Source organism: Lissotriton helveticus, chromosome 10 (genome assembly GCF_964261635.1).
Source record: "Lissotriton helveticus chromosome 10, aLisHel1.1, whole genome shotgun sequence".
In the NCBI taxonomy this organism is placed as follows: domain Eukaryota; kingdom Metazoa; phylum Chordata; class Amphibia; order Caudata; family Salamandridae; genus Lissotriton; species Lissotriton helveticus.
In genome coordinates this window covers 1,012,801,668-1,012,829,446 of record NC_136071.1, presented here as the reverse complement: position 1 = coordinate 1,012,829,446, position 27,779 = coordinate 1,012,801,668, and the positions used below count along the sequence as shown (strand labels likewise).

The window sequence follows — 27,779 nt, the reverse complement described above, 5'->3', positions numbered from 1 at the left end:
GGAAGAATTTTAGAAGAACCCTCAGAACGTTTGTCTGCAAACTTCGTTTTGAACAAATAGAAGTGACTGGTGGCTCTGAATAGATTTGTGTGATGCAAATTGTACATTTAAATGTAGGTAATAAGCTATCCAGACTAACAGCTAGGACAAATGCAATTTGTCTCGCAAATGACAATTTAAAGAGTGATGTAGATCTAAAATGTTAGGAATAGAAACTAACATTCAATTGTAAAGAAGATTCATGCTAAATAAGAGGGAGATATAGAATATTTACTTCTGGCAGTGTAAAGAGATGTAACCTTCATTTAATCTGTATAGAGGGCGATTTACAATACACTCCATGAGCAAGGCTGCCATTTTCAGAACACTTCATGGGCAGCGTATCCACAATTCAACATATCAAAGGAATTTTTGTGACGAGCTACCTGATCCTACCGTTGGGAGCGTGCATTTGAGCACGCCTGGTATTCCATGCGTTTAACAAGCACTGGCAAAGGAAAAAAAAGGATGACTTTAATATGTTAATAGTTAACAATTGTAAACTATAGGTTGAAAATAATGAGTTTTTACATCACTAGTCTACCTTTCACATGCCTCATCCTTTTTCCATCCAAAGGTAGAGTACAAAATTGTATTTCTGGACAGTATCATCAAAGTTCGGCCTCCATCCACTCTCTTTTGCTATTTGCGGTACTCTGTCTGGTGGGAGTTCTAGGCTGGTGGTGGATGAAGATTTTTGGAAATAATGAAAAGAGGTGGAGACCTTCTCGTCAGGTTAAATACTGCCTGTCCACTCCACTTGTTTGTTTCACCGGCTACTGGAACTGTGGTTCCCCGGTGGCGGGGGGGCTGGGTGGTCTGACCACCCAAGTCTTAATCGGGCAGTCAGACTGCCAGTGCTGCTGTGGCTGGACTCCGACCCCGCACCACCACAAGTCTAGCGTTCCTCGGACCGCCAGACTCATAACAGGGCCCTTCCAGTGGTCCCTCAAATAAGTATCCTTAATAGATGCAACTACTGAAGTCTTTCACCCTGCCATCACCAGCTTAAACCTCGGAGGCAAATGGGCCCTGTAATACAGTGATGCCTGCATTACAGTGATGAAAAGTGCCACAAACTAGTCAAAGATCCGAAAAGCGTCAGACTGATGTATCTATATTGTGTCAAACTTCAGTCCATGAGCACTGGATCAGTATCGGACGTTTCAGGGTTTCCCGCATATACTTGCATATTATAAATGGGAATGAAACTATTCTACATTAATTTTATCCACAAATAGTAGTATGAATTCGGCCCTTTTGGACCTTTTTTGGACACCCATCATCTGTACTGACAGTGCAAAAGAGGGACGTTGGAAACGGATACAAATCACATGTATGATTTTAATGTGCTGGAACATAACTCTTAAAAATGTAGTTTTGAGAGATTTTTTTAACTTTTCAACGTCAATAAAACTTCCAAAGTATAGAATACCAAAGTCTGAATAGCTGGGTCGATCTCAAACAGCAAACAATGATGGCATTGTTCTCCTGAAGAACACAGCATCTCTCTATGAACGCATTCCATATGATGGGGAAGCAGATTCCCTTGTTGAGTACTTGTAGACCATATGTGAATGTGTTCTGCTCACCTCTGCATTACTGCACTAGATGTGAAAATGACAGCTTTGTCCATCATTCTGCAATGCCATCATTAAAAAAAATTCTACATAACACAACTCGCTCTTCTGTCCGCTGCTGTCGTAAAGAACTCCTGTTCAGAGGTCTTGCTTTTCAGGCACATATGTTAGACACATAACATAATGCCAAAGTTAGAGTGTCAGAGTATTCCAAGGAGGGCTATGTTTGTGATAAAATTATAAGGCAATTAGCTGTGATACAAATTGTGAATCTTTCATTGACTTGCTCCTATTGTAAAACATATTTCACACACCCACTTTATACAATTATTGAACAATACTAAAGGAGATGCTGGCATGGGGCTTTTTGCATTGACCGATTCTTAATATAGCATTAAAATAGCTTAGAAATAGGTGCAAATTTAACATCCCTGCCCCTGACACTTGCTTTCATCGTTGGCTCTAGACATCATTGTGCCAGAGGGTATGAGTGCTGTTGTTGAAGTATAGTATTAGCCTCTCCCCTGGCTGAGGTGTTTGGATGATGGTAACTCCTGCATTCTGGGAATTGTAGACTTGCATTGCTTCCAAATGGACTGGACATCAGCCTGTACTGGTGGTCCTGGAAGAGTGTGAAGGGGATCTAACAGTGTATTGTATACCAGGATGGAGCCACACATATGTGGTAAGTGAGTGCATATTGACACTGGTACCTTGCCAATGAGCAGGGTGCAGAGCACAAACAAAGTGAGACAAATGAGGGATGCACCTTTATCTGACTCGATGGTGTACAGCACCACCGTAGAGGCGGAGCTGCTCACAGTGTCATACTACGAGTGCACCACACACAGTTTTTCTGCAACCGAACAGCATGTACAGTTTTGGTTATAAGGCACTTAAGTCCGAGATGGGGCGGGGTCAGGAAGGTGGCTGGTGCAGAGACGGCTGTCTATGTGGTACCTGTTACTTGGTTTTTTGAAAACCGCATAAGTGCCTGTTGTCTTGGAGAGCTTCTCTTCAGTTTAAAATCGATTTGTAAGACCCCCTACTGGGGTTGACAAAGCAACACATCGATAGCTTGGAATGCATCAACAAACTAGATAAAACATGCTCCTTCCTTCATTTTTTAGAAAATGCATTTTCAAAAAAAATCCTGACTCCCTCAAATTACTATATCACAGTCCTACATGAAAAATAACTAGCCCCTGCTGCAATAGCCAAGAGTGCTCGCTCTCGCTGGTGCTGGAGCAGCATGTGACGTAGCACGCCATGGGATAGCAGAGGCATTGAAACTGCTCATGCGCACTAACTCAACTGCTGTCCAAATCAGATGCTGTACTCCAGGTAATCAGTTTGAGTGACGCCAAAGCCCCTCTCTTAAATTTGCTTCTTAAAGCTCTTTTTCAGTTGATCACTAAAGGTCTGGTGACTGCTTTGCTGTGAAGTCAGACCTAAAAATGTCAGCACCTTTGAACGTATTGAGTGGAACACCAGGAAACTAAAGAAGCAGCATCAGAAAATACTAAGTGTAGAATAAATAGCAGCACAGTACCTTGAGGTCTGATACACCTACCTTCTTTTATTGATCTCTTCTGTGAAAGTACAGATCTTTGTTTATATATAACGTTACATGGAGGTTTTGGGCATCGGATTAGACCTTTAATAAGAAATAATTCTGCGTTAATAAAAGTTTTTAAATGTCATATTTCATGATCTGTTCCAACGTAACTTGGTAAATCACTGAATTTGGTTTTTCTTTGTAGTTAAACCGGTACATTGAAAAAATGACCAATGAAATGAAGGAAGCTGGAAATCTGGAAGGAATCCTATTGACTGGCTTAACCAAAGATGGTGTTGACTTGATGGAAAGTTATGTTGATAGAACGGGGGATGTCCAAACAGCCAGTTATTGTATGTTACAGGTTAGTGTTTGATTTGTGTTTTATATGGTATTAATATATTTTTTCTAGTTTGCTAACATTTTGGCTGATGCTATCTCCAGTCCTTGTAGGTGGTCTCAAGTCGTGTCTCTTTGATGAGCTTGTTACTGTTATCTGTGATTTAGCTATTTCAAACTAAAATGTTATGCCATTGCATTTGTTCATTGTCACTAAATGATTTGTGAGCTCTCTCTCCAGACTAGCTCGGGACACCTCTTCTAAATCAATTGTTTTGATGAAGGCCTTATTTAATAATTGTTGGTGGGTAAAAACGAATGTCGATTCCATTTCAAATAGTTTCATAATTTTATAAGAAAGAAAAAAAATCTAATGCCGGACATAATCTGTTGAGCCAAATATTCATGCGGTCATTTAATTAAATGCAAAAGAAACAACTGATGGACGGAATGCTGGACAATGCCAGCATTCGCTCCCAGTCACAAGTATCTGGGTTAAATCCATCATTCTTTTGCTCACCACACCACCCCAATTTTGACCCAGCCATATGCAAATCCGTCTTGACCCTGTTCCTTGTAGCCAGGTCCCCCCTAGACCGGAAACAAGCATCCTGGGACCGGTTTCAGTCATCATCAGCCAGGCTAGATTGAATCCAGTGGTGTAGTGAGCACGGGACCCACGTCTGGGCATACCCTTCCCACTTATGGATATGGCTCGGTCCAAACTGGAATGGCACGGTGAGCCAAAAAACGATGGATTTAGGCCCAGATCTCTGTACTGGAGTGAATGTATGACATTGTTCTGCATTATGTCCGTCAATTGTTCTTTTTGCATTTATCATTTAATTCAAAGCAGAATTTTATTGGATTTCTTTGCTGTTTTCACAGATTTATTCGCTTTGCAGGGGGACTGCCCACTGTTTCGTTGTTGCTTAGTTTTGCACCTTATGAAACATTTGTTTTGTGTTGACAATGTGTAAAATTAATGATAAAGTACTCTGAAATGAAGTATTTTCAGTGTATAGTCACAAATCAAGGTCCAATCATTTTGTCATGACATCATTGTCAGGCTGCAGAACACTTAAACAGATCGAATTTGATTGTAAGCTGGGTCTCTCTTGAGACTCCACATGTAATAATCTAGCTTCCCAAGATGCCACTGTCTTGTATGCAGGATGTTGCATAAAAAAGTATTTCTTCATGTTAATCCGAGGGGCTGCGGAGAGACTACTAATGTCCACAGTGCTTACGGAATGTCCTACTTTCAGTGTTTCTACACTGATGGTGTATTTTGCATTTACATGTTAGCATTGACCACAACGCTAAGGTTAGCAAAAACTGCTACCAGGTCAAATGTGTCTTTTGAATAGATTTGTTCTTTACATTCCAGAAGATGAGTTCTCACTGAATATTACCTATACGATGAGCTGTGCCCTCAATGATCTCCGCAACCTACTACATTTTTGTTAAGATAAGTAATTGGTGAAATCCGGAGCTGACCCCAGTTTCCTAACCCAAAATGACCTTGGATACACATACTGCTTTATTTTTATAAAACTGACTATCCTGTTTTACCACACGCTGCTCAAAAATAAATCACCTGGACAAAGGACTAACCGCTAACTTACATCAGAATTTGATTAGCATGCTGACAGACCGATGGCAGCAATTCCAACTGTGATTTCTGCACACTGTTGAATCTTTGTCCCGGGTCTTGTTATGCCATCTGCATCACAAGAACTAGTGGTACGTTTACCAAACGAGGATCCATGCTTTTGCTTATGGGAAGCTGCCAGTATTTCCTGTGCTCACTGGATTCTCTTCCATATTGAGGATTGCACTATGCATTGGAAACTCAACTGTTGTGTCTGCCTTTTACACTTCTGCTTGAAGACATGAGACAATTGCTGCTCTCTTTGTGTTGTATTTATTTCTGGTTTGTTTCAAAGTTGAAATCGGTGAGGTGGTACAATGCTAAAATTAAGCAAATTGCTCCTTAACAACAGTAGGTACTGTCGCTTTTCAACACAATCACCCTAATCTGAGACAATGTAAATTAAATTTTCTGCCCAGTTAACCTAGCATACTGGTCATTCTTAAACCTCTTTCCCACTAGTGAGTTCAAAGAGTAGAGTTTTGTCCAGAGGTCTTCTCATATATCCCTGATTAGTGGACATGTGATTCTCTGTTTCTCCATCTTCCTTCAGCACCTAAAGCCTTATATTCTAACCACAGCCCCTAGAATATATTCTCCTTAAGCACCAAGAGGCTGTACCTAGAGTTGTCTTTGCTTTATTTCTTATTTTTAGATGTGAAAGTTGCAAGCGAGGAGACTCGGAGTCCGCTAAATATGCTGCTTCCAGCATGTGAAGTAGTAGCAAGGTAGTCATGGATTTTAGAGCATTAGCCACACCAGAAGATCAAATCATAATTTCACTTTCAGCACTTTAGGTCGCTGTCTTGTAAATCAGATGGGGATTTCCGAGTAGAACTTAATAAGATGCAAACATCTTTGACCCATCCACTTTCTTATTTACTTTTCTTACAGAAGGTCATAAATGGAGTACCAATTTTATTCAGCAAGATTTGCAGAAACCCTGTTATCTTGGGCGTATACGGGGAAAAAACACACAAAACAATTAAAATAGGAGGGCAAAAGCACCCTTTTCTTTAAAGCTTAAATACCGTAAAACAATTTGAGGCGAATCAATGCTCAGAATACAGAAACATGTAACTGATAAATTGGTGGAACCTGTTTAAGCGCACTAGTAGCACAGGATGCATGCATAGTTTCAGCATGCTCTAAAATACCTCGGCAAGTAAACAAAATTATATTTGGGGGGAAAACAAGTACCCTTCTTCTTGTGATATTTATAGGGTATCGCTTTAGTGCTAGGGAAGGACTGTTCTCTATTATTAGCAGGTAAAATAATTATTAAACACCATTGGCACAAAGAGCATTGTTTCACCTCTCATTTAAAGACCTTTTGTACAGTCAACAGTCCATCCTCAGATACTGCGTCCCATTTCAAAAACTGTATGAGTCACATGGGGAAATGGATGCAAACAAACTGCCTCAAATTGAACACTTCAAAAACTGAAGTCATGCTTGTTGGTACCACTCCTATGGTCTGACAGCTGGTGGCCTAGTCATATGGGCTCTTCCCCAACACCGGCTGACAAAGTTAAGAACCTTGGAGTACTGTTCGACTCCAAGCTCTCCTTTGAATCCCAGATCAACAAAACCACACCAACCTGTTTCTCCATCATTAAAATCCTTTAAAAAGTACTGCGGTTCACCCCCCTTGAGCTGAGGAAAACAGTGGTCACAGCCTTGATTGGTTCAAGACTGGACTACTGCAACACTCTTCTGACCAGTGCACGTAAACGCAGTCTTCATGAACTGCAAACCCCCCAGAATGCTGCCGCAAGAGCCCTGCTTGGGCTCACTCGTTTCGGCTCAGCTTCCAAGGCCCTCGCAGAGCTGCACTGGCTGCCTGTCATCAAGCGCATCCAGTTTAAGGCCCTATGCATTGTATTTAAGGTCATTCATGGTAAGGACCCATAGCAATTGTCTCAACTTTTCAAGCCCTACATCCCAGGCAGAATTCTTAGATCATCTTACAGTGGCAATCTAGCCATCCCCAAGTTCTATAGAGTAAAATGGAGAGGCAACAGTTTCACCTTTACCACTGTCAAACTCTGGAACTCTTTGCCGATGGCTCTCAAAAATGAACATAACCTACTTCAGTTCAGAAAACATCTTAAAACATGGCTTTATTAATGCTCTTCCTCCAACGAATGCAGTCTAGTGTATTTAGCGCCTAGATACCTTTGGGTCCTGTCGCACTTTATAAATATATAATTTCATTTAATTTCATTTCATTTTGAAGACCTGCCCTCAACTTCCCATTTAAGTGCATTATAGATTAGGATAGGCATGCTTCAATTTATGCCAAATAAAATATCTGTTCCAACTCTCAAGTGACACATAAGTCATTCTCCAAGGCCCATACGCAATGCATTTGGTGTGTACTGGTTTCTATCTGCATTGATAAGCATACTGTAAAAGCGTATCACAGATTTTAGTATAGTAACATTATGAAAACTAGGGCTAATGGCCTTTGTTTGAATTTTATTTGGTTTCTCTGTATGTGTACTTAATTACACTTTTTTAACAAAACCCTCACAAATGTTTACATCAATCCGAAGCGTGCAAATACATTATGTTATAGGTAGGTTACTTCTACAGCCACCTTCCCCTTACTGCCAAAATACCAAATCATTTATAGTGGTTCTTGCAGGAAGCCTTCGACAAGTTGAGTTTTTCAGTGGAAACTACATTGGGGTAATTGCTTTAATTCGTGATGCGGTAGAATGCTCTTAAATATGCTGAGGGTAACAGTATGGTAGACCTAAATTTACTAATTTACATTTCCCTTTATATTAGACTTTTTACTTTATTGTGTTTCTGATTCTATAAGCTGTTTTCTTAGGGTTCTCCAACAGACGTTCTGCGGGATGAGCGAGTCCAATATTGGATTGAGAATTATAGAAATTTACTAGATGCATGGAGATTCTGGCACAAACGAGCAGAGTTTGACATCCACAGAAGTAAACTAGATCCAAGTTCTAAGCCATTAGCACAGGTATGTAAAATATGTTTTCATGTTAACGTTCCGTTAAAAAGCGATCTAACGTGCAGCGCCAGAGTTGTTGCTTGTTGTTTTGTACATTGTGGTAGATAACGCCTGAAAGTGTTCACTAGTAAGTATTCAGGTTTTAATGTTTGCTCTCGAAGAATAATTCCATTGGTTGTGAATGATGAACAACATAAAGCCAATCACCAAGATTAGCAAAGGGGTTTCTAAGCTTAGAGTTGGGGCGCGGCGGGGGGGGAGGGGAGGGGGAGGTCAGAGGGGGGGGGTGCTCTGATGGTTCATCATGTAGGTCATGGAACAAGAGAGCCTTTAATGAGTTGAGTCAAACCAAGGATGATGGGAACAGCATGGGCTCTAGCATTGAAAGTTAACACTGCTCATTTAAATGACCAGAACTCCCTTTATCTAGTTTTTGCATGGACAAGAGAATAGTTCAAATCCGACAATACTTTTCTGGCTTACTTACTGCTGAACCTTGGCAGTAGTTCTTCATGTAAGCACACAACCATTAGCTCAAAAGTTAAGACCACAAAACTTTATAAACATCAGCCTTCATGCAGATTTAAATTAAGGCTCCGGTACTCTAACATACATTGTTATGGATTAAAACTCATGACTTGAATAAAAGGTGGACTGCTTTAAAACAACTCTTGAAGCTTCTGATGTGTAGTACCACTAATGGTAAATGACAAAAGTCCTTTTCGTAAATTTATATTAATGGGAAAATATTTAATTGAAGCTATCGTGGTGCTTATACTCTAAACCAGTGCTTCCCAAACCTTTTAGAAATCCATCCCAAATTTAGAACGACAAATTTCTGCGACCCATGTAGCTTTAATGTACAAGGGGCGGGCACATTTTTAATGTAACTAAAGCATCTAGTGCTAGCACCCTATCATTGACACGTAGCACATTTTACATTGAAATGGCCTCTACATTTTCACAGGCATACAGTTTACTGTGATACATCGACCTCTCAGACTGGACCTTGGCCTTAAGCCCATAACAGAAGTGGCAAGATTGCTACCCTTAATGTGTTGGTTTCTGATCTGGTCAATAGAGGCGCTAAAGCTGGATAGAGATGCCCTAAGTGAGATCATAGCCCTGAATGACTTGTGTGAAATCTACTGGTTGGCGTATATTAAATTCGCTCTCAACACCTTAAGGCTGGGAAGTGTCTGGAACGACTCCTTAACCATCAATAGCAACATCAAAGGTATTGTCAAACGGGCATATTGAATAACCCTGGGCGTAGGACTACGCTACGCTCGCGGAGCGTGCGTAGTTTGCGCTACGCGAAGCACATAGCACTGTGCAAAAACGTGTAGGGTAGCGTAGCGGGCATTTTTTGCTTGCTCGCGGTCCTCAACATCAAGTTGGTGTCCGCGAGCGGCAAAATCAACATTCTGGTGAGACTTTTTCCTTGTTGGGGGATCAGCAACATCAAGTTGCCGATCGCGAGCGTGGAAAATATATCTCCCGGCGACATTCTCAACACCGGGAGGTCAGGTTTCTCATTGCGAGTGGTCACGTATGCTCGCGACCGCTCAAGATGAGAAACTAGCAGCCGCGTTGAGAAAGCTGCCGCTCGAGTACAAATCTACTCGGGTGGCAGAAAACGACCGCTTGCACTGTGCACAGATGCTGTTTGCAATGATTGCACAGTGCGGACAAGCATCCCGCACTGTGCAATCAGTGCAAACAGCATTTTCCCTACAGCACTATGCAGTTTGCGTAGCTACGCGTAGCGCAAAGTGCACTTCGTGTAGCTACGCGTAGCTACGTGTAGCGCTACTACGCCCAGGGTTAATATTGAACAAACTTTATTACTTCTAATGAATCCTCCAATTCTCTAGGTAGTAGGACTGAAGCATTTCAATGCCTACAAATATAATTACATTTGAGAAAGCCCTGGATTACATCCCTCCGACCCGTGCTCGCTCTCTTCTATTGCAGTTTCACTTTGACTTTCTTCCTTTGGCTACCTACGTTTTGTCTTGGACTTCATCAACTAACAAATCAAAACTTTGCCCAGCTTGTCACTCTACAGATATGTCCGAGGAGCACTTTTTCTTTTTATGCAGGACATATTCAAGATTGAGATCTAGGTGGATTGCAGCAATGTGTCATGTATTGGGATTACGTGATTATATTAACTCCCTAAGAATATGCTAAAGTGACACTAGGGCAACAGTGGTGTTCGCTGTGGCTTAATGTATTGTGTCCGCATGGTCACTACGACAGAAGATCATAGCCTTCTGTATAGACGTCAGCACTGTTGCAGTGTAGGCAGTATTCACTTAATGAATATTGCTGTTGATGTATTGGACTTCCTAAAAAGTAATGGATGCTCGATCATTTAAAAATGTTATGATTATAGTTTTATTGATATTATATTGTCAATGAATGTTATTAGTCTGCCTTTTTAACCATTTGAATTGTTCATTATGCAAATTGTTTTTAATTTTTGTACGTATCGAATTGTTAAATTCGAACTGACCAATTTGAATTAGATACATATATATTCCACACAAATAACTAATGGACATAAAGTTTCAGTGAATATTTATCATTTGTAAAGTGTCTTGATTTTGATCCTATTAAAATATTTGATTGCAACACACTTCGGAATTCACACTTCGGAATTACAAAAATAATCTTCTTCATTTTTGATTTCCTAACTCCTGAATGTGTACAGTTCATTTGCATGTATTTACATTTTGTTATGTGTCACAAAAAATAACATTCTACAGCCTTTTCTTTCAAACTTTCAATACCGCAGCAAGATTGTCACATAATTCACTTTACTTTTCTTTCTCTGAGTAGTTTGTAAACACCAATTCCCATGGTAGCACTGTGTTAGAGGACATAGGCTGACATTTGTCTCTGAAAAGAAGCAAACGTGAGAAGATCAATACAGAATTTAAAAGCTGCTTTATTTATTGCTTGGATATTTACAACCCACCAAACATCGGCTTGCGACCTTGAGTTTGGAAAACACTGTTCCAAACCAAAAGAAGGTTGCTCTGGAAAAGTTGTACGTGTACTAGAAAATACCAAACTTTACTTTGAAGAAGAGATGGCATCGTACAGGTATAGCATCCATTTTAAAACAAAGCTACATGAATTAGGAATCTATTAATTTTAAACAAAGTAAATAGGATTAGACCTGAGAAACATTTCTGATCATAAAAACGTCAGACCAAAAAAACGTAACTACATTAATAGTCAATCTTAATTCTATCATTAAAGTGCTCAAATACTATTTAAACGTTGGGTCAAATTACCCCTAGAATAATTCTGTGGATGTCTTTTACCATTGTAGTCTTACAATGTCTTAAAACAGCACCATGAAGTACGTTATTCCTCTAAAAATGGGAGAATCCCTGCGAAGCAACAAAATGAGTACTACACAAAATAAGCTATCTCCCAGATTTCTGTTCATTGACGTACCACATAACAGCAAGAGTAAGGTGGAGGATAAGCCAATGGAGAAAGAAACCCTTACTAATCCACATTGGTATGCTATTATATCTTTGTCTCAACAGAGACGAATGGTGCAGTTCTTTATAAGTTGACTCTTGCTATGCTGTCCACTAAGTGAGCTACAACTATGTGTCCTACAAAATGCATTGAAAGAGTGCCAGGCATTCACTTGAAATAGTTTATTGGAAGTTATCTAGCTCTATATTTATTAAAGACCAATATACAGATACTGTTAGTTATAACATGTTTAAAGGTTTTGTGGATACTTTAGTAATGGAACTAAGATTGCCTGTTCTGTTGTTCAGTAGATGACAGTGGCTGTGCCTTTTGTCCTTCATACTCTGTTTTTTTTTTCACTGCTAGAATATAAAACATGCGTGTTTAGCTGTGGGTTTAGAAACCTACAACACAAGTCATTTTTCCAAAGTTGCCATAATTGAAAGTCATAATTCTGTCAAGAATACAGACTCAAGGAATATGCCTTTTTTAGGTTTCGCCTACACTGCGCTTGCACTGTGCTTCCGAAATTTCTTGTAACGATAAAGTCTTTAAAGGGGCTTAGAGCCTGCCCATTGCTTATCTGTATTTACTACTGGTTGGCTCCCACGTCACTCTAGCTTCCTTTCTTCCTGTTGGTCAGCGCGTCTTCCTGACTCCAGCTTCCTGCTCGGCTTCACATTTTCATGCTTGTGGAGCTTGGTCCAAGTACTGCTTCGGGCAGCCAGTGTCCTTCCACTGGCTGTGCGCTTGTAGAATACTTCATTTATTTATTTTTATACTTTCCAGTGACCACATTCTGTTCGTTGCTGTCCCTCCCACCACCTCCCTTCTGTCACTGCTTGCCCCTTCGCCACCCTGTCTCTAGTCATAACTTGATTTTATACAGTGCGAAGTCGACTGGAAGGACTTGGGGTGCTTTACATGAGCGCTAGTTGGATTACACTAGGACACATTCAGTTTTACATGCAGATTAAGTGATTTGCCCAGAACCACAGGTTGTTGAGCCAGTGCCAATACTCAAACCTGGTTCCCTAGCTCCAAAGTTAGTAGCTCTGGTTGTAACACCACAGCCCCTCCATGCTCAGTGTTCCAGCTCGCTACACTTTGACACGCTGGTAACTGTAATGGGCATTTGTTCAAGAGTATAAAATCATATTAAGAATATGGAAAATAATAATTTTAACTTCTTTGTATGTGCAGTGCTTTTTCCCCCCTTTTTTAATTTCCAGCATCCGCATTGTTTGTTTGCCCGTCCTGATCACCACCTCAATTCTGTTGCTGCATGCCCCTTCACTGTTTGTTGCTGGCCTGTCTCTCCCACCACCTCACTCCCATCACTGCATGCCATTTCCATACCCTGCTAGCTTGTTTTATAAAGCGCAAATTCGATTTGACGGACTTGGAGCACTTTACATGAGTGCCCGTTACATTACACAAGGAAATTTAATGTTTACGTGCACAGGGAGAATAAATGATATACCCAGATTTAGAAGATGTTGAGCCAGCGCCAAGACTTGATCCTGGTTCTCCTGCTCCAAATTTAGCAGTTGTAGCCGGAACACCAGTCTCTCCATGCTCCGTGTTCCAGCTAGCTACACCAAGAAACATCGGTGATTGCAATGGGCATTTGTTCAAGAATATAAACTGCTCACACCGCTGTGCAACATTTAAAAAACACTTTCACAAAACCAATAGATCTTGCGTAGGCTAAATCTGTTGGCTTTGCCAATTCTTGTCTTTGCCAATTCTTGTCTTTTATTTACTTCAGCACAGAAACATTATGAAATTAATCACATTTTTGAAGGAAAAGTGTAATAACTATAGAGATGTGGCCACTGCACAATCATAAGTACTACAGCATCTCATGACATGGGTCAGCAAATGTGTTTTCTTTTTTTTACTTTGTCATTCACTGCCCCTGAATTCTCACAGTAGCACACCTACTCAAGGACAGCTTCTCAACTTTGTCCTGCACCATTTACCCCTATTTTGATTGAGTACCTCAGAGGTAGAAAACATTTCCCAACTAACAGAAAGGCTGTGTAGAGAGCAAATAACATCAGCAATGACATTAGTGAAAAGTCTTGCAGCCTGCCTTTTATCAGCATTTGCCTCTTGCAGCCTTTGCCTCTGTATACTTTAATAAAATGATAATTCTATTTTACAAGAGCAAAGAAAAACTGTTTTGCATCAGAACACTGATCAATAATTGTACTTGTTTAGGTTAAAGTGTTTCTTATTCAAATTAAACACATTTAGTGTGCCAAATGTTTTAATAGTAAGCAAGTGTGGTCTTAAAAGACTTACTGTAGGGGGTGATTTTATATATATTATATATTTTCTCACAGTTCATTTGTTTCCAAGTGAACAAAATAAAGTCGCACTCTTGCAGGTTGATTTTCCGCAGCAGTGTTAATTAGTTCTTAAATCAGTTACATCAGGAAAGCAGGTGAAAGACCTACGCGTTTCAGTATAACCTTATACCTTGACCACGGTCGGTTTGCTGTGCAAAAACTGAGTTTTTTTTGTATTTTCAAAATCATTACATTACTTGTGGGACATGAAGTCACCTTCAACAACAACCTAAAACAAACGCAAGTTTTAAACAAAGGAAACAAACAAGAAAAACCCATGTCTAAAAGATCTAGCATTTCATGTCACATCATGATTTTCTAATTTGCTATATCTGTTTATGATGTCCAGAGTTGTTGTGCCTTATATTTACAACAGTTCGTTTCCCAGTGGGCAGTTTTTTCCTTTTCTTTTTCAAATACAACTTTATTGTTCAATTTTCTGGTATTCTATATTATTGATTTTCTCAGAAAACCGATTATGTGCAATGATAAAAAGCTGTTCTGACATCAATACCCTCCCGTGGGTGATTAGCTTGTGGGAAGAACTTGTTTGCAAAGCGTTCATTATTCTTTTAGTTTTGTCTTGCGTTTGGTTATCTTATTGTGCAGAGTACTATCAAAAAACGGGAAGTTTACAAGTGTGTATATATAATTCCTCTGACTGGTTCAAACCATACTGGGATAAACTTCTGAAATTTAAAATATGACGGGATTCTTTCTGTCGCAGTGTTCTTTTACGGTTCCCTCCTCGAGCATTTGGGGACAAAGTTTCGATTCCACAGAATTTTAGGGTTTTCCAATCACATTTGTGATGTGTCTCCATGTGTTTTGCCACTGAGTTATTTTTTTCTTGGTTTGGTGTGGCCCTTACATGTTCCAATATACGTTTTTTGAGTTCACAAATTGTGCTGCCCACATATTTGAGCTTGCATGGTTATTTGATGATATATACAGTATATTGACTCTTACATGTGATTAGTTCATTTATTCTCCATGTTTTTCCATCTCCCATTGAAATTTCTCTCGTTGGGTTAGCTATTTGGCAGACTTTACAGCAATGGCATTTCACAAAGCCTTTTGTTTTTAGCCATGATTATTTTTTCGCTTTCGGTTTGAGATAACTGTGGACTAATCGGTCCTTGAGGTTTATGGCCCTATATATTTTTTTTTTTTTTTTTTTTTATTTTTTTTTAAAATCTTATATAGCGCGCAGCTACCCTAGGGCATCCCGGCGCTTCAAGACAACATCGGATGGTAAAAGGAAACAGCATCATATATACACTTTTAAACATGTACTCCCAAAGAGTGCATGTCTGCAGTCCATTTCCTGCCCCTCCCTCCTTCTTCCCCAGCTACTACCTTGTGTTGACACCCCCCCCCTCCCCACCCTCCTTCCCCACGCCTCTCTCTCATGTTGATTTGATTTTGGTTTGTTTGTGTATTTTTTTGCACTTCTGATGTCTTATTTAAAAGCATTTATCAAGTGTGCCCGAGACAGTCTACGTCTCACAATGCAAGTGTATTTTTTAGCCAGACGCCAGGCTGCAGCTCATTATACTGGAGGGGTCATTACCAATGAAACCATGGTCTCCTCTTCACTTTCCCTGAGTCAGGTCACAAGAGGGGTGAGGGGGTTGTAAGTGCTTGGGTTCAAGCTGTGACACCCTTAGAGTGCTGCACAGAACATGCTTAAACAGTACTGCAGTACATCAACACAACCCAAACAAGATATGTAAACTGCTTAACGGAATTCTAAAACCTGATGGAAACGACTTTGACACAAATCCTTTAAAAAGTTTAGTGTCCCGACTGCGGCTAAGATGGCGCCGATGTAGGTTTGAGGTAGCCATGTTTGAGGAGCAAACTGCATTTACCAAACCATGATCAAATAGTTGCTGAAACTAACAATGGAATAGTTTTGATCACTTGAGCCCTTGGAACCCAACTTCATTTATCACGTTTAATTTTATTTAAAAAAGATCGGCCCGTCAATCATTAGGAGTTCCTGCAGAGTGACCATATATTCCCATAAAATGTAACTCTTACTTATGGAAAAGGAGCGTCTTCTTAGTACCAATGATTGTATCAGTCAATTATTGACATTTGTCCAATGAACAGTCAGCAGGCCAAACTTTTGTCCCAATGGATTGTTCCAGTTTTATTCCAAAAATATCAGGAACAGCATCTTTCCATTCTGTACTTGATACCCCAGGAACCTAACATCACTAATATTTTGAACCATACATTAAGTTAATCAAAATAATCCAAATCATATTTATTTTACAATTTCTTAAACGTTGTATGAGAATTGACAAAAGTCTGCTAATCCTAAATAGACACTAAAGTCCATGTTAAAAAATATTATTCGGGGAAAACAAACTAAAAGGGACGTACCTAAAATTTTCATTCAATAAATCCTCGCTGTAATGAGAATCTTCTTATGTTGATCCTTAATCATAGGCATCAATTTCTGAATATAAAAATATTGATATAAATTCTCTACATGGTGGTCTATTCCAAAAAAAAAACTAATTAATAGTCCCCACAATGGAGGAGGAGCTACGATAGCAACCAAGATGGCCGCGTGAGTTCCCGGCTCCCCCGACCTCCGTCTCCTGCCAGTAGATCCTGTCATATATCCTGAATTTGCGCCCTGCCTTCTTGTGTCTGAACTGGTCTGGATCGAAATGGTGCAATCCTGAGATTTCTGTCACTCCGGTGGACAAAGATACGTCGTGTGGCACTTTGCGGCCTACACCAGCTTGAAAGCCGGGGTCTCGAGTACTGGCCCAGCCGGGCTGAAGTTGAACAACATCGGCTGTGGTTGTGTGACAGGATCCGGTCAGCTGAGGTGGCAAGTTTTCTTTTGACCCGCTACGGACGGCGATTGGTGTGCTCGGTGTGCATTGAAAGAGGGGTGACGACACATAATTGCAGCAGCGGACCGGGGTTCCTGGCCCGATGGCCCGGTTTTGGGAGCAGCCGGTGCTCGCCGGGTGGGGTTCTCCGCCTGCGGTAGCTGCTTCCGGACTATTATTGTTGCTAACGGAGTGTCCCCCTCTGCAGTCTTCCGTTCCGCATCCACTTGTTTTCCCCTCCGGGGGACCGGGCTCTCCGGAGCCGACACTATGATTGAGACCGAATGCAGTGTTGTGGAAGGAACCGGTAGTGTCCCGTCACTACGAACTGTGTTGGCAGCCATAGGGTCATTTCATGAGTGTATTGATGCACACCTACGCACTATGATGACTTGCTTGACTGGAATCGAGCGAATCATACCGGGCCCTGTTCCACTGCGGGAAGCGGAACTACTCGAGATGCCCTTGATGGCCACTTCGACAGGGGATCCAGGCCCTGTACTGTGGGAGGTGTCGGAGCCTTTCAACGGTGTTGAGTGTAAATGGAGAGAACACGAAGTGGTGACTGGATCCTGTAGCCCACGACTACTGCTGATTGTGGATGGACTACCTGCTGCTCCCCTTCCGGAACCCAACGCTGGGGAACTATTGTCGGCCTGGGCCTGCGTTACTCCCCTATGTGTCTTGGCCGCTAAGATGGCGGCCGCAACAACGCTGTACATCCGTGAGGGCTAGGGGAGTCTCGGACCCCGGTGGAGTTATCGGCACTCTCCACCTTGTGCTACATCCTGGACTTGACTCTGTTCCGACCTTTTTATGTTTTGGCTATCCTGCTAAAGCGGCTGTTCGTCCGGAAGGGGTTCGTGTGTCTGCTCGAAGGGGACAAGGTTGAGATTGAGAGACTGAGTTTCACATCGAGTCTCGCTGGACACGGGGTTTGCGATGGTACTATCTATGGAAGGCAGGGTGGTATTTGAAGTTTCCCCTGTTACGCTACGAACTTGCAGCTTACTACGTTTTTGTTTACTCCAGGTGATTCTTGGTTCGGGCGGGGGGGAGAGGGGTCCGGGGATATGATAGACCATGCCCTCCTCCATTTCTTCCTTCTTTTAGGGCTTAGTTAGCTGGGGCGACAGGCACGCTGCTAGTGGGTTGGGCTGTAGCCATCTGCAGGGGTGCAGGGTGGGGGTATGGAGAGTTTTTTGTTTTGTCTTTATTTTGTTTCTATAGCCTTTGCTTCTTTCCTTTCTTTCTTGTACGAGATGTGGGTGGATTATCCTGAGCTGCTCTGTTTCTCATCTTCGGGTGTCATGTGTTCTGGCTATAATTAGCCTGAGTTTGCGGGTGGACGGGCCCTGTAGGTTTCAGCCTAGCCGGGTTGTGGATTGTTATGTCCTTACTCCTGCTACGTATTTGCTAGTGTTGACGTCTCAGTCATCGTTTAATTGATATGTAACCCTTTAGTCTATTCGCCTGTTCACCTCCGCAATGTGCTCTGATGTACAGTACCCGATGTGTGTACTCACTCTCTTGTTTTTCTTCAAATAATAAAAATATATATAAAAAAAAATAGTCCCCACAATGACCGAGACATACCTAGTTAATTCTTGTTTTTAGAACATGTTTTGTATCATGTTTTTTTGCCTAACCATTAGTCCTCACATGGATCCTCATTCAATGTGTGTCCTATATCATTTTCAACACAGCGCTTTTTAGTCTTGTTGTGTAGGTACTCGCAGCCAGAACAAATTCAGAAAATAAGGTCAGGTACTTGTGATATTGAACTAGATTCTAAAGATTGTGATTTGAAAGTGATTAATTTATCTGACAGAGTGCTGAACGCGCGTGAGTTTGCCGTCTTAAAAAGACGCTTATTTTGTCATAATAATTATTGTAATTTCACTGATGTTGAGATTGATTTATATAAGTTTGCAAGAAAATTGAAATTAAAAAGATTTTTTCAATAATGAACAAACCTGTTCAGTCTAATACCAGAAGTGAAGGTTCAGAATTGTCTATTGAACATTTAAGAAATGTACACACACTTATTTCTTTGACCGAGGGTGAGATGTATGGGGTGGAAGATGTGGCATCTATGTTAGACATTCCAACAGACTATGACTGCACTAGTGGTCTGAGACCAGCATCTAAGTTTATTCCCCAAGGTCCCCAGTATGCAGCGATAGATTTATTTGTAAAAAAGGCCATGGAAGACTTGTATAAACTGGAGAATCAAATTAGATGTGGCAAGAAAAATTATGGGTATAATGACAACTTATCTAAAGAGGAACTGCAAGCAAATATCACCCTGAAAAATAATGCAACCATTGTGATACGTGAAGCCGATAAAGGTGTCAACATTGTGGTGATGAGTAGTGAGGATTATAGCAATGAGGTGAGGAGGCAGTTGGGCTACACAAGTTGCTATAAGAAATTGAATACTAATCCAATGAAAGAGGCACGCAGAAGGATAACTGAAAGACTATTAAGCTGGAAAGAACAAGGCTTATTAGATGAGCAGGAATATTCATATTTGAATGTGGTTAATCCCACTTTTCCATGTATTTATATATTGCCAAAAATACATAAATCCATGCAAAAGCCACCAGGAAGACCTATAGTCTCTAGCATAGGGAGTCTAACAGAACACCTTTCTGAGTTTGTGGATTTGTTTTTAAAACCTTTAGTCACCAATCTACCTTCTTACATTAGAGATACCATGGATGTATTAAATCAACTACAGGACATGGTCTGGGAAGAAGAAATTAGTTTTGTTACTCTAGATGTTGTAGGGTTATATACCTGCATAGGGAATGATAAAGGCGCAGAGGCGTTCTATCACTTGCTAGGTAAAAGTAGTGCGAGTTTACGAGATAATTCTAATATGTTAGCAGATATGAGCATGTTGATTTTGAATAACAACGTTTTCCTATTTGAAGGAGAATGGTATCACCAGATACGAGGCACAGCGATATGTTCCAGGTTTGCTCCCTCTTATGCCAACCTCTTTATGGGTTGGTTTGAGAGGGAGCATGCCTGGAGCAGGAGGGCAGCAAAATGGATGGATTTAATTCTATTTTGGGGACGCTTTATTGATGATATTCTGGTTATATGGAGAGGATCCGTGTCGGATTTGACAGATTACTTTGAATTCTTGAATAATAATGATTTTAATGTCACTTTCACCATGTGCCACCAAAAAGACAACATTGATTTTTTAGATGTGGAGTTGTTCATTGTAGAGAATAGAGTACAAAGTAAGTTATTTCGAAAAAAGACCGCCACAAATTCTATCCTTCGAGCAGATAGTGCCCACCCTCCAGCGGTCATAAAAGGGATTCCCTACGGAGAAATGATACGCATTTGGCGTAACTGCAGTTTAGATAGGGACTTTGAAGTAGAATTGAATGAATTACAGAGCAGACTATCCGGCAGAGGATATTCAAGGATTTATTTAAATCAAGCTAAAACTGGAATTAGTTTGGTCAAAAAAGAGACTATTTTGGTACAGAAAAAGAAAAGGAAAGGAAAGAGCAGCCTTAGATTCAATATATAGTGCAAGTCAAAAACAGATTCATAAGACTTTAGAAAAAAACTGTGATTTGTTGAAAGGAGTACCTGGATTGTTAAATGTAGTTTCCGATGAGCCAAAAATGACTCACAGGAAATGTCCCACTCTAGGGGGATTAATTACATGGAACTACTTGGAACCACTAACTTCACAAAGAGACAATTGGCTCCCAGCCCCACCGAAAGGGTTTTTCACGTGCGGGTGTGTAATAATTGTGATTTAGGGGTGAATCGTATTCAAGAATTTAGTTACAATACATCTATAAAATATTGCATCAATGAATATATGAATTGTAACAGTTGTGGAGTAATTTATATAATTCTATGTGAATGTCAGAAGATTTACACAGGAAGTACAAGTGTGCTTTAAAATTGAGGATTCAGGAACATAGGAGATCAACTATAAACAAAGATGTTAAATCTCCTCTATTCCAGCACATAAAAGACTACCATGAATATAAAGCAAAATGTAAGTTTCATGGTTTACAGAAAATAGAACAGAAAGGAAGAGGTGGTGACTGGGAACTGCACCTACGCCAGCAGGAAGCCAGATGGATTAGCATGTGCAGAGCTGTGGCCCTAGGCCTAAACGTTGATAATGAGATGCACTATTTTTTAAATGAACTTGTTGCGGAAATTACTCTAGTTAAGTAATGTTTACATATTTGAGTAAAATATAAAAACTGCAAAATGAAGAAAGAAATATTAAGTTAAAACTGAAAAAGTAATTGGAGGAGGGTAGCTTGCAAAAAAAACGATAATTAAATGAAGACAGGCGGATGTCGATAGGTGTAGTAGCTAATGTGGACAGGAGCTTGTAAACTTAGTGCGAACACCGGTGTTAGAGCCTGAACGTACCATTAACATGGCTTTGGTAGCATGTTAATTGTCAAATACGAGTGAGAAGTACAAGGTAGAAGATTCTGTACACCCATCGGTGAATATGCTAATCGATGATAAAATATTAGATCATGGAAAATAGTTATTTGAAACTTAAGTTTTATTTCCTGTTACTACCAGGTACTGGAGTGGAGACCGGTATCTGTAATGTACGATTGCCAGACTGGATAAAAAAAAATCAATTATAATCTTTATAATTAACAATGGCACTGCCGTGTATACTTAGTGCGAGTATCGGTAGCGGAGTTGGACTGGGCCACCGATATGGTATTGTAATTATGTAAATTGCGGGGAACGGACGCACATGAAGGTATGAGAACCTTTGCATTTCGCTGCGAACATGTTAATTCGAGTAAAAATACATACGCGGTCTAAGTAAGGTATAGAAAATGGAACAAGGTTGCTGCCGGTCTGGTGGAACGTACTTTGTACTGGAGTAGAAACAGGTCTTTGTAATGTACGATTGCCAGCCTGAATATTTTTTCAGTTATAAAGTTAATCATTAATAATGACGCGGTGCACATACTTAGCGCGAGTATCGGAAGTGGAGTAGGACTGGGCTACCAACTTGGCATTGTATTTATGTCAATCGCAGGTGACCAGACGCACAAGAAAGTATGAGAACTTTTGCATCTCGCGACAAACATGTTTATTAGAGGTAAAACACATATGCAGTTTAAGCAAGGTATAGATGATGGAACAAGCTTTTTGCCGGTCTGATGGAACTTGCTAACGGACCAAATTGAGCACAAACTAGGAATATGTAGATGTAAGGAATAGAGACCAGAAGTTTGGATTGGTTCAGAGATTACGGAAGTGAATTTATACACTGAGCACGAGTGTGGGTGAACCAGCCAACAGAAGCAACAGTAGAAGGTAGGACGAAACAATCCGATTGGTGGAAACCGAGTCGGACCAGATTGAAAACAGGGATTGAAGCATGCAAATAGCGCAGTACAGGAAACAAACTGTGATTGGTGCTAGCAAAAATATGGGAATTGGATTGATGCAGGGAGTATTGAAAAGAACAAGAGAGTGGGAACCTTTATGGCAGCGGGATTTATCAGACCTGCTGTTCGTGGTGACGGGCTCATTGTGGTGTGCAATGGTAAGCACTACAGGCATTAGGGATATTTTGCATGGGTCTCTTCCCCTTTGGGAGGGAGAATGGGTTGTTACTAAAACCTTTATCATGGGTGTAGTGTCTATATGTTTTTTGTGAGGCATTTAATAACTGATATGGCGTAATGGGTAATTGGCTAGCGTAATGCTTGTCATAGTCGAGTTTGGAATAGCAAGTGTAATACATAAGGGATTTTCTTTTCTTTTTTTCTTGATGCAGAAATCTTTTGTGCCATATAAATATTCAAGAAATTGGGGATCTATGAGGAATACAGAGACAGTAACGATGAATAAGTAAATATAACGGTATGCATCATAATATAGGGCATTTAGATATCAATGTGTTTAGTTGATTAAATGTATGGGACTAATGGCAGGTTCCATATCAAATTCTCTCTTTTAGAATAATCGCACAAGACCAAAAGCGCTGTGTTGAAAACGATATTGGACACACATTGGAGGAGGATCCATTAGAGGACTAATGGTTAGGCAAAAAAACACTATACAAAATATGTTCTAAAAACAAGAATTAACTAGGTATGTCTCGGGTTATTGTTGGAACTATAATTATTCTTTTTTTGGAATAAACCTCCATGTAGAGAATTTATGTTAATATTTTTATATTCAGAAATTGATGCCTATGATTAAGGATCAACATAAGAAGATTCTCATTACAGAGAGGATTTATTGAATGAAAATTGTAGGTATATCCCTTTTAGTTTGTTTATTCCGAATAATATATTTTAACATGGACTTTTGTGTCTATTTAGGATTAGCAGACTTTTGTCAATTCTCAAACAACGTTTAAGGAATTGTAAGATAAATATGATTTGGATTATTTGGATTTGGTTAATGTATGGTTCAAAATATTGGCTGACGTTAGGTTCCTGGGGTATCGGGTACAGAATGAAAGGATGCTGTTTCTGATATTTTTGGAATACAACTGGAACAATCCATTAGAACTACATTTTGGCCTACTGACTGTTCATTGGACAAATGTCAATAATTGACTTGAGGTAACGGGTTTTTAGGAACCCGCTGGTGTCAGGGGATAACACCCGAAGACCTCTGAGTTCCCTTGTTCCGGACCACAGAAACACGTAGTCTTCTAGTCGCAGTCAAAGATCAAGTTTTATTGGTAGCTACCAAGTAACACGTGTCCCAGAAGTACACCACACAGAGAGTAGGTTCTTGGGAGACTGTTCGTTTTTACAGAACCAGCCGTCTCCTTATATATCAAATATATGGCTTCAAGCAAGAATTCTTGAGTTTATGGTATGGTAACACACATATTTCTACAACAATACAAAGAGCGAAGTCATGTAAGCAAGCCCATATTTTAGATGTCCAGTTTGCTGATAGATTACCCAGTTGGATCGGGAACTCCCATCAGATATAGATGAACCACCAATAAAGGAAGGTACAACCCAGCCATAAAAGGGCCATAAACAAGATACGGGGACAGGTGCGTGTTTGAAGGAAACATGGGCTGTATGTAGTGAATGGTTCGTGGAATGTTATGCGTAGATGCTATCGTATTCGGCCACTGGGCGAGGAGCTGCCTAAACAGGTTTGGCCGAAGACAGTGGAGTCAGTTGGGACAGGTCAGGGGAAAGTCACGAAAGGTGGACGTGTCTATTTGGATCAAGCTCGACCTTTAATTGACTTATCATGAGGGCAAGATGCAAGATGGATGCCGTTCACAAAATGGAGTTTAAGGGATGGGACAGAAACTGTGATTTAGGGGTGTTGGCAACCCTCGATTGTAACGCAAATACATAGGAATGATGTCCTAATCATTATCGGTTCGTAGACACCAAAATCGTCTCGGTACGTTGAGGTTTCGTGACACGGGTATTGGACCTCGATATCGGGAAAACCACAGGGTCCGGATTTTGGGAACCACAGACCCTCCTTTTGCCCTCATATAAGGCAATAACTCATGCTAATCTGAGTCCAAATCGGTATGAAGAAATTCGTGGAGATGTTGCTGGAGCATCATTCTGCTACTCAGCTCGTCCTGTGACACAGGCTTCCGTACACACGAGGTAGCACAGAGGCCACATAGTGCAGGAGCACACTGTATACACAAGCAAAACATGAACAGAAGTGCCAAGATCATCCCGATGAAAATCAAAGTTTTCCATCCCCAGGCAGTGATCAGTTCCCAGAACCACCCCAGCAGGGACCAATCCCCTTTCTCAATGTGAAGGGAACCAGATATTTCGTGTAGTTTGGAGATGGCCTGGTATACTGTTGGTGCGTTATCAGGGATAAAAATGCAGCAACTGGATTGGATGACTCTACACACACCACCACGATCGGCGAGTATAATGTCTAAGGCAATTCGGTTCTGAAGGGTCATAAGTCGATCCGACTGAAGTTCTGTTGTTAAATTGCCAAGTGCTCCGGCCGTTGTGGTCACGGCGGATTCAACTATCCTCGCTAACTGGCGAATATTCCTGCTGTTCACCATAGGCCCCCAAAATGGCAGAAAACCCTTTGCGAAGTCAGCGAATTCCTGACCCGCGGTGTCGTCTTTACTCACGACACCTCTAGCTGTCCTTGTCCGGTGGTAATCTGCTCGGGCCGTGTAGGTAGGAGGCAGCAGAAATGAAATAAAACATATACCTGAGAAATCAGGGGGCAACCACGTGTAGGCTTGGTCGTGGCAAACGAAATACGTGCCTTTAGCCGCCAAGAGTATCGGGGAAGTTCGGGAAGCAAATACATATGTTTCCGTGCAAATGCTCTTTCCTAACTGTGCTGTGGGGTTCCTACCAATACCCTGTAAGCATAAGTGACCTCGGTGGGGAACTATCCAAATTGGGCGAGATTTCTGTGCTGCCTGGCTCTTGACCAGGTAAACCCCATGTTTGGTCACGTTCCAACGGGTGTAGGGACTCAGTTCATCTTTGGGGATTGTCAGATAGGTGTCGATATCCCTACTCATGTTCCTTATCCCTGCAATTAGTGCCTTGTTACTGGAGTCGCTCGCAGCGGAACGGGTCGGGTATGGTTCTAGGGCGAATAGGAACATGGTCTGGAAAGCCCACAGAGAACCATAGTAGCTAAATGGCAAAACGAAGTATGGGATACCCTTATCGGTTGTGTGTGGCATAAGTCCGCATATCCAACAGTTTGACGTGTTCATTATGGACTGGTGTTGGTGTAGAAGCTGGATGAAAGAGTTGTTTACAAATTCGAGTCTTCGGGCAGACTCGTGTTCAGGTAAAGGGTGAAAGTAGTGTGGAGAAATAGTGGGAGGAGGTGGTGTCTGGGTGTCATTCGAAAAGGTAACTTTAAATACGAACAAGGTATAACCAATAAAAAACACAAGTATGCTACATAACATTAAAACACATAATATCAGGAATCTTCTTCTGGACAGTATCGTGCATAACTGTTTTTCGAAGTTCGTGAGTCTGACAGGTCTCTCTACCCTTGGAAACTCCATCCTCTAGTTGCTGCCCGCGGTGGTTGATTGATTCTCCCAGGGAGCGCGCTCTGCTCAGTCCGGGGTAACTCCCGTGGACCAATCAGAACCGTGGACCTAGAACTTCCCAGTTGCACTCCCCAGACTTCAACCGCGACCCTAGCAGCAGAACCGGATGGCGGTTCAAAAAATCAAAAATGAGCTAGTTCCCTTGGGACGAGAGAGCTGAAAATTCAAAAATAGTTCTATGGGGAGAAGAGGAAATTACATTAGATCAAGCTTTTATTAGTTCTTTTGTCTAGACCGCAGGTTGTATCGTCGTTTCCCAGGTACGGTGTGATCTTCAAACAGCGTTTCAGGGTCAGTAGTGTCCAATTGCATGGATGGTGACACAAGTCCTTGCAAAATATGATCACTCTTCTTTTCGGTGCTAGTTTCTTTCAAACGGGCATCGCTGAAAGGGATGAAGCGCGGTACGGATTCTGTCTCAGAGTCAGCAAGTCCTTTGTTGACCCACCGGTCGTATGGAAGGGGTAGAGGGACCCGTTTGCAGTGGGTCCCATGTACCCAGTTCTTCTTGCCTTCAACCCGAACAGCAGATCTTGTTGAAAGTAGTACCAGGTGCGGTCCGGTCCACCTCGGTTGTCCGTTGTTGGTGCGCTGAAAATTCCGCAACAGAACCCACGAACCGGGTTCGATGAGGTGGCCTGGATCGTCAGAGGCTGGTGGAGAAGAACTGTGAACCTGTTGGTGTAAAACACGCAATTTAGTTGTCAATTCGCACAAATAGTCAAGCAGTACGGGGTGCTCTATCTCGCTCAGTTTCCTGGGTCTTGGCACGCCCCAGACGTTGGCTGGGCGGCCAAACACGATTTCATGGGGGCTAAGTCCTAACCTGGAGTGGACAGTCGTCCTGGTTGACAAAAGTGCTAGAGGCAAGACATCAGGCCATTTAAGACCTGTACTGGCTTGGATTTTGGCTAGTTTGAGTTTCAGAGTGCCATTGTAGCATTCTACTAATCCAGCCGATTGGGGGTGATTCGCAGAGTGGAATTTTTGGTGTATGCCTAGACACTCACACACTCTCTTCATCACGCATCCTACGAATTCACTTCCGTTATCACTCCAGACAATTCTAGGCATACCGAATCTAGGGAAGAACTCTTTGACAAGGGCTTTGGCAGTCGATAAGGCGGTGTTGTCCTTAAGGGGGTACGCTTCCACCCACCTTGAAAAGGCGCAAACAACAACGAGAACGTATTTCAGGTTGTTGCACCTCTCCATGTGGATGAAATCTAGCTGCAAAACCTCGAACGGGTACGTTGGAGGCGCAAAATGACCAGCTGGAGTTGGCGTTCCCCTACCGGGATTGTACTTCAAACATACCATACACTTTCTGACCACGTTTTCTGCGTACTTCGGGATATTGCTATTCTGCCATACTGGGGCCAATAGTTTACATATTCCTCTCGAATTGATGTGTGCCATTCCGTGAGCCATCGTTACCACTGCAAGTACGTATGCATTAGGTAGTAACCATCGCTGGTGTTCCGATAGTTCGACCCAACAACCATTCGCATCCAATCTACCTGTGCTTTCTCTCCATTCATTCATCTCGTTCTCAGTGGCCTCGGCTTGTATTGATTTTACGCTTTCAATGGTGTCCTCACACATTCCTACATCAGCAATCCATCTAGCGGGACCCATGACATACATCCGATTCATTGTGTTCCTTGCAGTTCCTTTCGCAACCTCATCTGCAAATGCATTTCCGCGGCCAACATCATCCTGAATCTTTCTGTGTGCACTACATTTTATAATGGCGACTTGTAGGGGCAAGGTGAGTGACTCAAGGAGCTCATTAACTAGCTGGCCA

At 41.4% G+C, this 27,779-nt stretch overlaps 1 protein-coding gene across 2 annotated transcripts in view; it reads left to right on the top strand.

Annotated features, from left to right (window-relative positions):
• Nucleotides 1-27,779, top strand: part of MIOS (meiosis regulator for oocyte development) — a 209,182-nt gene that overhangs the window by 98,415 nt on the left and 82,988 nt on the right. For both annotated transcript variants that reach the window (XM_078663710.1, XM_078663711.1), the window contains exons 7-8: nucleotides 3,383-3,541; nucleotides 8,013-8,165. In XM_078663710.1, coding sequence (XP_078519836.1) covers nucleotides 3,383-3,541; nucleotides 8,013-8,165 — 312 coding nt within the window. The remainder of the gene's footprint in view (nucleotides 1-3,382; nucleotides 3,542-8,012; nucleotides 8,166-27,779) is intronic.